Consider the following 14,500-nt stretch of genomic DNA (forward strand, 5'->3'; position numbering starts at 1 on the left):
ACAAGGATACTCCCTCCACTGGTGCAGAACACAACTAATCTATGCCTCACATCCTCTCTGATTTGGGTTCAGATTGTCCCATAGATCCTCTACAGATGACTTACCCAACATCCTGGGAGCAGCCTTCTTCTAGGACATGAAACATTTTGTGGTTATCAACATAGCACTCAAGATTCCCATCTGTTCTTATCTCTTGCTCACCCCATATGACCAGTTAACTACCTTCTTCTTCTTCTTTTTTTTTTTTTTTTGCTGGGCAATGAGGGTTAAGTGACTTGCCCAGGGTCACAGCTAGTAAGTGTCAAGTGCCTGAGGCTGGATTTGAACTCAGGTACTCCTGAATCCAGGGCCGGTGTATCCACTGCGCCACCTAGCTGCCCCCCAGTTAACTACCTTCTGATCATACTTCTGGATAATCTAGTCTAAGCCAATTTTTACATGCAAATAACTTTGGTAAACCTAAATTCTGATTCTTTGGAAATTGTGGTGTTTTGTGAATTGCTGCCACATATCATTAGGAGAATGTTGGTGTTAAAAAGATGGCCTTTTGTGTCTCAGAGCAGCTATAGTCACTCATGAAATATAATCTAATAGCACATATACTGGGAATAGTAATGAGGGAATGGATAGTGGTTCCTTGTTAAATATGGAATATTTAAAATTTGAAATAATTTAACTTAAATTGAAAATAATTCCATTTTAAATGAAAATAAAACATTTCAATGAACCCCCTGCTCCAACTAATACCAAACTATATTATTCCATCTTCTGGTTCACAAAACAATTTTTCCCTCTCTATAGAGAAAAGTCTCACTAAATTAAGCATTTAGTTTAAGGGAAAAACATCTTTAAAATACTTCTGGACATAACTCTAAACTATGGACAAACAGATCTCAATTAAGCTTAGTCTTAATTGGATACCCTATCTTAATTAAGTATCCTATTTACCTATGTCTAAGTGATAAAACTAGTCATATAGAACTAAAGCCTATGGGATTGGAGTAAGAAAGAAGGAAATGTTCATTGACTTGCCGAGGATCATATATTTTTAAAAAATTAAAGCCAGTCATGCAGGAAGGAGAATAAAAAGTTGATGAGCCTTTTTTGTCTCTGACCATTTAGGGAAAAAGAGAATGCCTCCTTTTTGTTACTAATATCACAGAAAAGGCCAGGCAGGAGAACACTAGTAATCTATACCTTTACAACTGACTTCTAAATGTCTCAGAATAAAGCTCAAATGTCTTTTCACATCCTTCCTGAACCTACTACTAACCCAATTCTTGAAAACTAACAACAGCGAGTAATGACAGTTATCTGACCCTAGAGCAAAGTTGTATGGTAACTACAAAAGAGGCCAAGGATCACTTCTTACCAGCATGGGGAAAGCAGAATTATTAGCCTTAGTTAGTCAACAGGGAACCCCAAATTTGGGCTTGAATATATACTGGTGGACACCATTATCCCCCAGCTAGTTGGGGGGAGGTGAGTGAAACTAATTGTTTAAATCTAAGTTACTTGTCAGCTTCCAAGAAAGGGCTCCCCTTCCCCACCCCCCAGCATCACAAATATAGTTTCTGATTCCTTCTCTTAAAGAACTGGTTTGCAGCTGTGTACTAGATCCTACTCCTGGGTGCCTATTTAGACAGCTGCACTGGAAAAGAGTCCTTTTTCCTGATTGCAAATTAATACACGTAGGAAACATTAGATGTGTAATACACATACACATGATTAAAAAAAACCCAAAACCCAAACCCCCAAAATCCAAAAGCTCCAAGACTCTCTTCTCCAGAATTGATTGACTTGAACCTGCAATGTCTGACTACATAAAATAGCGAATGGAGAAGGGAGATGAGTTTCTGGGTGAGGGAGACACACTTTCAGGGAAGGAAGAAAAAGAATTCAGTGACTGTCAAGGGGATTGTCAGATTATCCTCTTCATTTCTCCTCGCAGAGAAGGAATCAGACAGAGATCGTAACGAAGAACTCACAATCTGCTTTCTCATCTTTGGCATGCCATGGCTGGCTCAATCTGTCCTATCCAGAAGCTGCTAGAGGCGCAGCCAGAGCTCCCGACCAAATCCACTGAGGGGCCACATGTTCACAGAGTAGGGGAATCCCTAGAGAGTATTTCCCCTATAAAGACAAAGTGCTAATTAAAAATGCAAGTTGTATGACAAGCCAAGTTGTCAGCTTCCTAGTGATGTTGGTTACATTTATGTGAGCAGCTAGAAACTGGGGCATCACATCAAATTTTAAAGGAATCTAAACCATCCTCTGAAGGGAAACTCAAGCAAAGGGCAGTGATGTCTAAAAAAACTCGCATACCTAGAAGAAGAGGACAATCAGTATACTCACACAATTCAGGGCCTTGTCTTGACGTGTGTTGTGAAAGGATAATTATTTATTAGCTTAAACTAAGATCCAGAGCCTTGATTATATCCTTCATAATTATATGAAGGTGCTGAATGGGCAAGAATCAATACTCTCCAAATAGGTGTGAAATTAGAGCATGTTATTATTCTCTGAAAGGCTCTCTGTAGAATTCAGTAAACTTTATATGATGATCTTTTTTTTTTTTAAAGTGAGGCAATTGGGGTTAAGTGACTTGCCCAAGGTCACACAGCTAGTAAGTGTTAAGTGTCTGAGGCCGGATTTGAACTCAAGTACTCCTGACTCCAGGGCCTGTGCTTTATCCACTGCGCCACCTAGCTGCCCCAATTCAGTAAACTTTAGTTCAAATAAACAGATATGAGAAGAGAAGCATAAACAAGGCTCTAATGAATTCATTCCTTCAGTGTATACACAGATACATACTTATACCTCTATACATTGTCTACTGGACCAAAACAGAAAATCTCTGCTTCTCTCCTGCCCTCAAAATTGTCTACCTATACAGGATTTAATAGCAGAATTAGCTAGAGAAACCAAATAATTTTCTAATCTCTAGAGCTATCCCAAAGTGAAATGGGCTGCTTCAGGAGGCAGTGGGTTGCCCTTTGGTTAAGTCCTTGAATCCAAGGTTGCCGCACCACTTGTTAGGTATGCTATAAATGCTAGCTATAGACAGGATTCTTGTTCAGGTACAGTTTGAACTACATGGTTTCTGAGGTACTTTCTGTGATCAACTAATTGATAGATCTATCTATCTATCTATCCATCTATCTCTGGGAAAGTTGGAGATAAAGCGAGTATGGGGAAGGCAAGGATCTGATCTGGGTTGTGCACAGTATACTTGGTGCACCTGAGTTGATAACACAGCATTCATAGCACTCTTTTCCTCTGGTGAAGATTTCCACAGTCTTAACAACTTAAAAGAAAATTTTCCTCCCCTCCCACCAAAGGGGGTACTTTATTATGAAACAATCACAGGAAAAATTAGGAAAAAAGGACAAGATCTCAGAACAAAGTAGAGGTGTCGCCCATGTTGAGAAACTTGCCATATTTCAGCCCAGGAACTTGTCAGGAAGAGGGGCAGCTGATGGACAGCTCCCTCTGTAGACTATGAGGCAAGGAACTTATGCCATCAAGGCCACTTACCACCTCAATCAAGGAACAATCACCTTGGGTCCATACATTAGGATAATTTGACCCTATGTGCTATTTCTACAGAGCCCTGGGGCTACCGGCATCTCCTAACCAGAATCCTCTATGGGTTATCTCTACCATAAATGGACTTCCTCAAAAAACCATGTTTAAGTATCACCCTGAGACAGTGCTGCCTTATTGACTGATGAATCCTGCTGTGCTAAGGCAGCCATAACTGGCCTTCCTCTCTAAGTCACCATGAAATACTACATGAAAATAGATCTAATTGACTGCATGTTTCCCTTTCACTGGAAAAAGGAACTTCAGCTGCTCAGATGTCATTGCACACTAAAAATGGGAAGAAAATCCAATGAATCTTTTATGCCTCAACAGTGAAGTCCTACCCATTTTTTGTTTGTACCCATGACGTCACTGGTATAGGGAACTCCCATTTGGGATACTCATTCTACCAAGGCAGATCTATAGTGACTCTGATGCATCTAAGTGGCACAATGGATAAGAATGCTGCATCTGGAGTGAGGAATACTGGAGTTCAAATCTGGCTTCAGACACTAACTACCTGTATGACTCTGGGCAAATAACTGCAATTTGCTCAGTTTTCTCATCGGCTAAATGGGAATAATAGTACCTACACCTCACAGGGTTGCTGTGAAGCTCAAATGAAATAGTATTTGTAAAATGCTTAACACAATGTCTAGTCTACACTAGGCATTATATAAGTGTTAGTTATTATTATTGTTAGCATTATTATTATTTTATAAGTTCATTTTAGAGAGCTATCTGAAACACTGAGAGGTTAAGTGACTTGTCCAGGGTCATACAGCTAGTATGAGCCAAAGGCAAGGCTTGAATTCAGGTCTTCCTGATTCTGAAGCTAGTTCTCTAGCCCCTCCCTACACCATGTTGCCCCTCAGTTTTAAAAAATACAAGTCATGCAAAAAAACCCAAAACCCGCTAACATATTTCAGCCTGATAGAACATACAAATATATGCTTATATGAGAGAATATAAAATTTTTGGTGGGGTGTAAGTACTTACGGTACCATGGGATATTGTCAGAAAACCATTTTTAACGGAGCATTTTCTTTTTTGCCATACTTTTCTGATCCTGTTTTTAAAAAGAACACAAAAATAATTTCAAATTTAATGTAAATGGTATAAAAATCACAAAAATTCAATTTTTGCAAAATACTAGAACTCACCCATCACTTTTTTTGTAGAGATTACCATTCCTTTCAGTCCCATGTTCTTTATTTCCCTGAGGCTGGTGTAAACTATAGGTTGTACTTTGCCGAATTTGGGAATCCTAAAGAACGGTGAAGTAACCATTGATTAATAGGTAATTAATACCAAAAGAGACCTTAGAAATCTTGTATTGTAGCCCCTTCATCAATTTTAATTTGTGCCCAATTAATTTTTTTTTAATTGGACAGTCTCTCTACAAAAGCAAATAACTTTTCCTTCTTACCCCATAACATACCAATTCAGACCAAAGGTATTTTATTTCATGTTCTTTACTAGTAAAGGAAGATGGCAGCTCATTCGGAGACACAGAAGAACCTCTGAGAACTACTTGACACAACAGGGGATGTGGGATGAAAAGAGCACCCCCAAACCTTCCTGGCCAATTACTGATGTAGATGTCACAGAATGTAGACTACTAAGGTTTGTCTGAGGCCCCTGAGCACAGACTTTCATTTTGTTTCCTATCTCAGTTTTTCCCCACACCTGCCCCACTTGTACAAGTCAAAAACCCTCAAAATCAACAGTACTGAATGTAGGTTTATTTTAGGTGACTGAACAAGTACCTTTTAACAATATTGAAGTTCTATCCACTGGGTAAATGGAGAATCTGGGTGAGGAATTTCAGTTTACACTAGAAATCAAACTAGAGTTTTGTGTTTCATTTAACTGAATACAGACAAGGTTTAGAAAAGCTGCTTTGGGGAGTAGGATAGAGAATCAGTTTGGAAGGAATAGAATGTTAACCCTGATGTAGAGCTGGCCCAGTTAAGAGGAGATGACATAAACTTGCAATGTCCCCAGTCAGAACAATTAAGTGATTTCTTCCTATTTTACCATTGCTGATGATTCAGCATCAAGTAAGAGCTCACTATAAAAATACAACACTTGGGTTCCCCAAATCACCTGTATACATCTAGAATAAAGGTATGGCTAGACAACTGACCATGTGAGGGGAAAAAAAGCCACCTCTAAGTTTTACTAGATTGCAAGACCAGTATGAATGATGTGTGAACTGCCCAACTATATAAGAAAACAGAAAAAATAGACCTTAAGTACAACTGAAGGGCTCTTTATGGGCTAGCATTCAATATTCAATTCACTGCTAAATGGGAATCACAGTACCTACCTCATAGGGTTGCTGTGAAGCTCAAATGAAATAGTATAAATTAACACAAACATACTGAGTATATAAATACCTGAGGGCACCTAGTAGAGGAGTGAACAGAATCACATTGGGTTAGTCACAGAAGGTAAGTTCTGGAGGTGAATTTTGAAAATGAAAATATAGATTGGAAGAAAGGAGAGCAGAGGACATTCCAAGGAGGATGAATTAAATGTGTAATGCACAGAGAAATAGGAAGAGGCTGTTGCTAGCAAAATGAATCTTGATGGAAGCCATAGAAGGAAGTGTTAAGGAATTGACAAGAGGTTCTGCATAACAGGCTGGGATTGGATTTAATCCAAAGGCACTAAAGGAGTCATTTTATGTTTTGAAGAAGGTAAGTGTCTAATAAATATGTTGGTTGCTGTGTAGAGGGCAGACTAGTGTGGGGAGAGATGTGCCTGGAAAGTAGAGGCCTCCACACAGCTTCAAGAGGTTGTGTTGAAATAAGTGGCAGAATTTGGTAATTCTACAGGATCCCCATCTCTCATATCCCCTGCTCCCCCTGTCCTACTTCTGATTACTCCACACCAATCCCCAAAGCTAGATGGCTTTCTCACACTCCACCTCCTAAGCTCTTACTCTCATGTTGATAAATGGAGGGGAAGAAATCACTAAATTCTGCTGACTATGGACACTACAAATTTATGTCATCTACTCTCAATTGAGCCCGCTCTGCAGCAGAGCTAACATTCTATTCCTCCCAACCCAACTGCCTATTCTACTCTCGAAAGCAGATGTTCTAAATGCTATCTCTCCTCAAGTCTTTCACAGCACTCCTTCCTTCTCCCTACCCTCTCAGCCAAAGAGCCTGCATCATACTTCACCAGGAATATCTGAGGCCATTCCTGAGAGCTCCAAGTTCTCCCCTTCACCACATTTTACATCATTCAGACACCCTCCTTCACTATCTCCTCCTCCACTACCGTCGCCAATGAAGCGGCTGGCCCCTGTCCTTACCAAAGCTGAGCCCTCTACGTGTACCCTTGATTTCATCCCCTCCCACTATGTAGCAGATTGCTCCTCTAGGATCTCCTCTCCACACACACAAACTGGGTGCAGGTCTGATCACCTCACCCCTAGACTGCTGCAGTGGTTTCTGGTTAGTGTTCCTGCCCCCTCACTCAGTTAACAGAGTGAGTTCCCTAAATCATAGGTCTGACTTATGTCACATCCTTCCCTCTGGCATTGAGGTTCTTCATAATCTAGCCCATTTCTACCTTGCCAGTCTTCTTATACTTTCCTCCTCTCTATAAATTCTATGATCCAACTATCCTGGTCTAGTCTACTTGCCGTTCCTCTCATACAACTCTCCATCTCTTGGTACCATGCCTTACACAAGCTGTTCCCCATGCCTGGAATAATTTCTCCCTTCATCTCCAACTCTTAAGTTGCCTTGGATTCATTCAAAACTTAGTTCAAATTCTATTTTCTCCAGGAGGCCTTTCCTGCCCTGTCCCCAAGCTGCTAATAACTTCTCCTTTCAGATTTTGAACCGAGCTATTTACATATGTCCCCCTCCCCACTAGAATGTAACCTTCCTGAAGGCAAGGACTATTTTTGCCTTTCATTGTATCCCTTGCCCCTAGCACAGAGTAATCACCAAACACACACTTGTTGACTAGACGGACTAATGACTTGGATGTGGGGAAAGCAGAAGAGAAAGATGAGTGTTAAATTACTACATGATCAATTTACCCAGAGAACCAGAAGGGTAGTAGTGGTGGAGAAGATAACAACTTATATTTCTAATTTTAGGGTTCTTCTTTTTAGATGAGACTTGTAATTTCATCAGTAGACACTCTTAAAGAGGGGCTACCAATGCAGATCTGCCCCTACTTTGTAAATCATACCCTTAGAAAGTTGTTGGCCGGGGCAGCTAGGTGGTACAGTGGATAAAGCACCGGCCCTGGATTCAGGAGGACCTGAGTTCAAATTTGGCCTCAGACACTTGACACTTACTAGCTGTGTGACCCTGGGCAAGTCACTTAACCCTCACTGCCCCACAAAAAAAAAAAGAAAAGAAAAAGAAAAAGAAGGTTGTTTTGGCTACTGGTTAAATGCCTTGCCTGTGGATGCACAGCCTGTTTGTGTCAGAGGCAAGATTTGAAGCTGGGTCCACCAGATTAAAGGCTAGCTCTCTAGCCACTATACCATCCTGCCTCTCATTAGCTTATACTTCTATATCGCTTTAAAGTTTACAGAACATGTTTCACATGCTAACCCTATGGGGTAGGTAGTGTGAACATTACTACTCCATTTTACTGATGAGGACTGAGACTCAGAGAGATTAAGCACCTTGCCAAGATTCACACAGGTATTAATTGCTGGAGAGATGGTTGGAATACAGATCTCCCAACTCATAGTCCAACACTCTTTCAAACATACAAGGGGAAAACTTGCAAGAGGTAGCCGAGTAAGATGTTACAGTTCAGAGACATTATGCACAGGCATGCAAATAAAGATATATTAGATGCACCTGGAGATAGATAAAGGTCAACTGGACATTGAATATTCCTCTAATAAGCATTTAAAAATATCCCTTGGTTCTATGCATGTAAGGTCCTATCACCCTTTGGATACTGTTCAATCTCAGCAACCCCCCTACCTCCCCTTACTGACTCTACAAATCATCCCAACACCACTACACAGGACAAGCATAAAGAAAAATATTCTCTTCATCTTGGAATTTAAATTTTGCTTAAGCAATAGCTGTCCTAGACATAAAGTCAGTAAATTTATCATCTGATGACATACCCTGAACAAGGAGAATCAAACTAGAAAGAACCATCTCCATTTCTATGGAGAGTTTGTCTAGTAATCACGTTTCTGATTGAAAGGACAAACCTACTTTTCCAAGAAATGGGCTTGGCCCCTGGCTCTCTGGTACCCACCATCTCTGAAACTGAAAATTAGGACAAGTCCTATCAAGTACAACTGGGAATACGTGCACTGAAAGGGGCATGGAAAAATGATGTTCACCTAAACAGTTTTCTAAGAATGCCTAAAAAGAAATCTGTCAAAAGGATAAATCAAATATTCAAGAAGTGAGCCTATTGATTTAACAACAGCAAAAAACCCACAAAAATAAGTGGTGACTTCACATAACTCAGTACTGATAAATATATACATGTTAAAGATATTAACTGGCATCACTTATAGAACTTCTGAATAGGTCTAGAAAAATTCATTCATCTCACTACAATGATCCCTAAGGACAAAAATTAAGGAGCAAGTCAACATAATTTTTTCTATTTTAAACCTTATATTTATTGAATTCATTAAAAAGTAAGTCACTGAGCTAGGTACACATAAAGTATCTCCTTTCAAAGAGTTCCATAGGGGTGACAATTTATAAATAATTACACTGAATGAGGTCAAACTATCTTTTAAAAATTTTAATTGTTTTAAGTAAGTAGAGCAGGATTTAGCCCACAGAACTCTAAATCTCTCTTCCTCCTAATTATTCCTGTTGAAGGGGTCTAATGTAACCTGGAATTGTACCAAGATTACCTTCCTTTCTGTGTGATAAAATAAATTGCCACATACTTTCCTTTCCGTATTCCTTTCTACAGACATTCCATCTTTCCATAAGACCCAAATTTTAATTTCCTGACACACAATTCTAGGAAATAGGATCATGAAACAAGGCAACGGTCTCTTTACTTAAGGAGTCTAGTAATCTGTTATGGTCAAAGTGATCTTGAGTGACCCCTTCTCTAAATAATGTTTTTAAATGCATAAAATGAAATGCACTGAGTCACAAAGGAAACCAATTATATTAAAATATAGTTGTAAAACCAGTATGACTAGGTATTTAAGAAGCTGGTAACAGATCTCCTATATATACTTAAAAAAATAATGTTCTCTACGTTCTCCTTGTACTTGCCTAACCATGCCTCATGCTCTTCTGTTGGAGCATCATCCATATTGCAACCCCTTCTTGTGGGTGTCCCCCAAGGTTCTGTCCTGGGCCCTTTTCTCTCTCTGAACTCTCTTAATTGGTGACCATAGCAGGCTTCGTGGGTTTAATTTTTGTGGTTATGCAGATGACCCCTAGACTATCCAGCCCTAGTCTCTTTCCCAAGCTCCAGTTCTAGATCTCCAATTATCCAGAGGATGTTTAAACCTTGATGTCTTGCAAGTATCTCAAACTTAAAATGTTCAAAACTGGACTCTTGTCTATCCCATTATTTTCACTTAGGCCCTCATCACCTCTTACTTGGACCCACAGCTTCCATATTGGTTTCCTGACTTCAGTTTCTCCCCATTTTAAGCCATCTTCCACTCAGTGGCCAAAATGATTTTCCTACTACACTTCTTTGGTTTCCTTTTACCTCTAGTATCAAATAGAGAGTCCTCTGCTTGGCATTTAAAGCTCTTTATGATCTAACTTCATCCTACTTTTGCAGTATTTTTATCCACAACTCCACTCTACACCACCCGGGTCAAAGTCATCAATCATGGCTGCATGTCAAGTAATATTCTTGTTCAATCTGCTTTACATACTCCAAACAATGAGGGGTGAAATAGGAAAAAACAACCAAAAGGAATCAGAATCTAAATAATAATAATGAAGCTAAGTTTACTTTGTGATTAGAGGTAGAGAGATGGGGAAATTCAACTTCCTAGTCAGGAAGCTAATTTTAAAATCTGTAACATTTATCTTCCAAACAATTGCCTATCACCCACTGCTTGTATTATCAACTATTTTCAATTGTTAGAACACTGAGAAGCAATTCAAGGTACAATTTACAAAACCACCAACCCCAGCAACAGTGGAGCTGACAGGTTCAATATTGGCACATAGTCATTTGGAAAAGGAGGCAGACAGCTGTAGTAAGAAATATTTATTTGACTATCTATGTGCTCACTAGGGCATATGGACCAGGGAAAAAATTAAAATAAACATGAAGATAGGGTGAATGTGCTGGTAAATTTTTTATGCTTCTCTGCAAAGCTAGAAATAGCAAGCAATGTGAAAACAGTCCCATGCTTCCAAACCTCCTAACAGTACTCAAGCAAAGCAAACACAGACCTTGCACTGTGCCCAGAGGGCTGATAAACCTCTGAGTTGGCTCTGCCTTGGTGGTGGCGTGTTTTTTTTAACTTGGTGCTTTTCTTATCTGTGCTCAATCTTCCATCCAAAAACAAAAGCTTCTCTCACCCATTCCTAATAACTCACTGAACAGCCACTCTGGGATACTAGAGGCTTCTTCCCTGGCCTCAACAGTTCATTTCCAATGTACATTTTTGTCCTGATTTTTCCCACACCCCAAATTCTTTTGCTTTTTTTTTCCTGCTTACTTGTGATGTTGGAATTGGAACAGCACAATAACCTATATTTTGGAGGCTGTGAGGAAACCATTGTTTTGTTTTTTAAAAAAAATATTTCCACAACCATTTATTAAGTGCTTTGCACTGTGCTATGGCCTGGGGAAGATGCAAAGATGAATAAGACATGGTAACTGTCAACAAGGAATTTATAATCTAGTAGGAGTCATAAGACACGGACAGAGACACGTAAAATGAAAATTAGAATATATTAATGAAAAGAGAGACCAATCACTTGGAAGGTTTCATGGAGAATAACAGGTAACATTTATAGAGAGCTTGATGATATACAAAGTGCTTTACATATATAAGCTCATTTGGTCTGAGAAGGTTAGGATTAGAGCTAGATCTTCAAAGAGGACTAATTTAACAGGCTTTGACAGAGGAAGAAGACTCAGGCATGTGGAATGAAACAAGCAAAAATGCAAAGAAAAAAAGCCTGAATTGTGTTTTGAGGATGGTAAATATATTGTCCAGCCCACTTAGAACAATGGTGTCAAGGGCCACTGAGTCATAAGGATCCATGGGGACAGCATATTGACTTAGTTTTCAAATGCACTGTTATTTACATTTTATCATATTTTTAATTATAGTGTTAAATATTTCCCAATTACATTTCAATTTTGTTGGGGTCACACTTAAGGTGTATATGTTTGACACCTCTAGCCAGTACCCAAGGTGTATAGTGTGAGGTGATGCTACAAAGGTAGGTTGTGAAGGGCACTGAGAATGCCAAGCTGAGCTTTGTATAATGGCTTTGTTGGGTAGGCAGTGAGGAACTAAGGAAGTTTTTTAAGTAAGGAGGCAACCTAATGAAAATTGTTTCAGAAAGGTTAATCTGGGAACGTTATGAAAGATAGATAGGAAAGGGGTAGGGTGGGAGTGGTGGGAGGGCCAATAACCTAGGCATAAGGAGGTAAGAGCCTAATCTGGGTGGCAGCAGTGGGGGTGTAAAGGAATGCAGGAGGTAGGTATGATCTTAGCACTCTTCCCAAATTTAGAAACAAAACCAAAAACACTCATAGCTGAATTTCCCACACAAACAATGTGAGGAGGGAAATAGTGCAAATATAAATAAACGGGGGCAAAATGAGACGTAGTCACTGAAACCATTCATGAGATATCAGCATATGGGGCACAAGAACTAGAAGACAAAGTCATGAGTTTTGTTCCTGAAGCCCAATCTCCTTGAATGATGCTCCACAGAGGGTCCCAAAGTACTAATACACTGAACCAAACAAGGCTAATAAGCACAACCCAGCCTCTCTTCTAAATGGTGACTGAAAACAATTCACAGAGGAATTTGCACTGTAGAAAGACTGATCACCAAGACAAAAATACACATTAACTCATTCACAAAAATACAGTTCTTCCTGTGAATGTTTACAAGGATAGCTCGGCAGTGCACTGAAGCCAGGAAAATACACATTTCCATACACAATGGACAAAAAAATCCAGGAAACTTCACTAAGTAGCTAAACCAAGGAACTGGATTTAATTTATTTTCAACACCAGAAGGAAAATGGCAGTGTTCCAGGCTGCATTTTGAGTAGGCAACTTAAAATGACAAATGATGAGCTCTGGAAGTTTCTGGTGGCAAAAGGGACATCAATTTCACTGTTTATGGTGAAGTGGGAGAATCAAGAATCTCTGTCCTCTATTCAAGATTATGCAGATATAAAAGGAAATAAAGGGTCACAGATTTAAGCTACTTCTACCCCCCAAATAGTAAGGGGGTGGGGGATGGGGGAAATCCAGTTTCTTGATGTTCAAGAAAGGAACATGCAAAGTACTTCAATTTAAAGAATTCTAAACTACTTACTCTCCTAGACTTCGGTCACAAAAGGCAAATGCATTTTCAGGAGAAAAAAATAACAATATTCAGTTATAGGACAAGAATGTAAAACACAAAATCTTAACACTTACTACTAAATTAGCATCTTAACATGAACCTGTTTTCTAACATCTATTAGGCACATCTTAAAACATTTCCTATAGTGCAAAGCAAACAGACACATAAAGTTAAAGAACAGCATATTTTTGGAAAGGTGACATCTTAATGACACTGCACTGGGCTTTATTATAAAAACTGTCTTTAGAAATACCTTAAAAATCAAGTCCAACTAGTACTAAGTTCTGAGTTTTGGTAGGTTAACAGAGTGATATCACTTTTCATAGGAAATCAGAGCTGGAAAAGACCTTACAACACAGGCCTCACTTGACAGATAAGAAAAATAAAGAATGGAACAGTTAAGTGACTTGTCTAAGCTTAATGCCAACACTAAAAAGCCAAACTCTTATGCTTAATATCCTTTCCACCATACTATGATACCTCCCCTCTAAACATATTATTTAGGAGAGACTTTAGTTTCTCAGCCATTCTGAGTCTTCCCTTGGAAGACACAAGTCTTTTTAAAAACCCTTTTTACATTTTGGGTTTATATTTCTTACGTGTATAAGGAGGAAAAAGATGAAAATATTAACATTTTAGCCCAGAAAATAATCAGCATAAATAAAAAAATATTTTCCCATGTGACACAGCACAATGTTATAAAAAGGCGGAGCCACCAGGAACAATTCTTGGGCCCATTGCCTGTGTAGGTGATACACAGAAGAGATTTTACAAGGTACTACTGAATCCACAAGGTAGCAAACAGAAGTCTTACTAACTTTTTTCACACTGAACTAAGACTTGGATTAAATTGAAAGAAGAAAACAGTAATTTTGGTATTGTGTAGCCTCAAGGTTGGTGTGCTAACCATCAAGACCTTAAGCAGCAACATGACTGATTTTATAATAATGTTTTAAGAATCATGGGCTGGAAGAGCTAGAAGGAAGCATCAAGCTTACCTATTCCAACCTCCTCCAATTTACAGGTGAAGAAACCAAAGTGCTCAAGAACACATAAGTAGTAAATAAGAGAACTATAATGTGAAACTAGGTTCAGTGACTCCAAAACCAGTGAGCTTTTCTTTTTTTCCCCCCAGTGATCTTTGCAATATACTACCCTGTTTCTCAAAGCTATTTAGATGTCTTTTTTTGGGGGGGAGGGGTGCGGGGCAATGAGGGTTAAGTGACTTGCCCAGGGTCAAACAACTAGAAAGTGTCAAGTGTCTGGGGTCACATTTGAACTCAGATCCTCCTGAATCCAGGGCTGGTGCTTTATCTACTGTGCCATCTACCTGCCCCCCTTCTCAAAGATATTTAGAAATA

The 14,500-nt window shown here is 39.2% G+C and overlaps 1 protein-coding gene across 4 annotated transcripts in view; it reads right to left on the reverse strand.

Moving 5' to 3' along the window:
• ASAP2 (ArfGAP with SH3 domain, ankyrin repeat and PH domain 2) overlaps nucleotides 1–14,500 on the reverse strand; it is a 290,308-nt gene that overhangs the window by 91,775 nt on the left and 184,033 nt on the right. For 2 of the 4 annotated variants that reach the window (XM_043983860.1, XM_043983859.1), the window contains exons 10-12: nucleotides 13,110–13,118; nucleotides 4,749–4,852; nucleotides 4,585–4,654 (exon numbers count right to left, since the gene is read on the reverse strand). In XM_043983860.1, the coding sequence (XP_043839795.1) occupies nucleotides 4,585–4,654; nucleotides 4,749–4,852; nucleotides 13,110–13,118 (183 nt within the window). The remainder of the gene's footprint in view (nucleotides 1–4,584; nucleotides 4,655–4,748; nucleotides 4,853–13,109; nucleotides 13,119–14,500) is intronic. The other 2 variants (XM_043983863.1, XM_043983858.1) reach the window with 1 other exon arrangement.

The sequence above is a fragment of the Dromiciops gliroides genome, chromosome 2 (genome assembly GCF_019393635.1).
Source record: "Dromiciops gliroides isolate mDroGli1 chromosome 2, mDroGli1.pri, whole genome shotgun sequence".
Taxonomy (NCBI): Eukaryota; Metazoa; Chordata; class Mammalia; order Microbiotheria; family Microbiotheriidae; genus Dromiciops; species Dromiciops gliroides.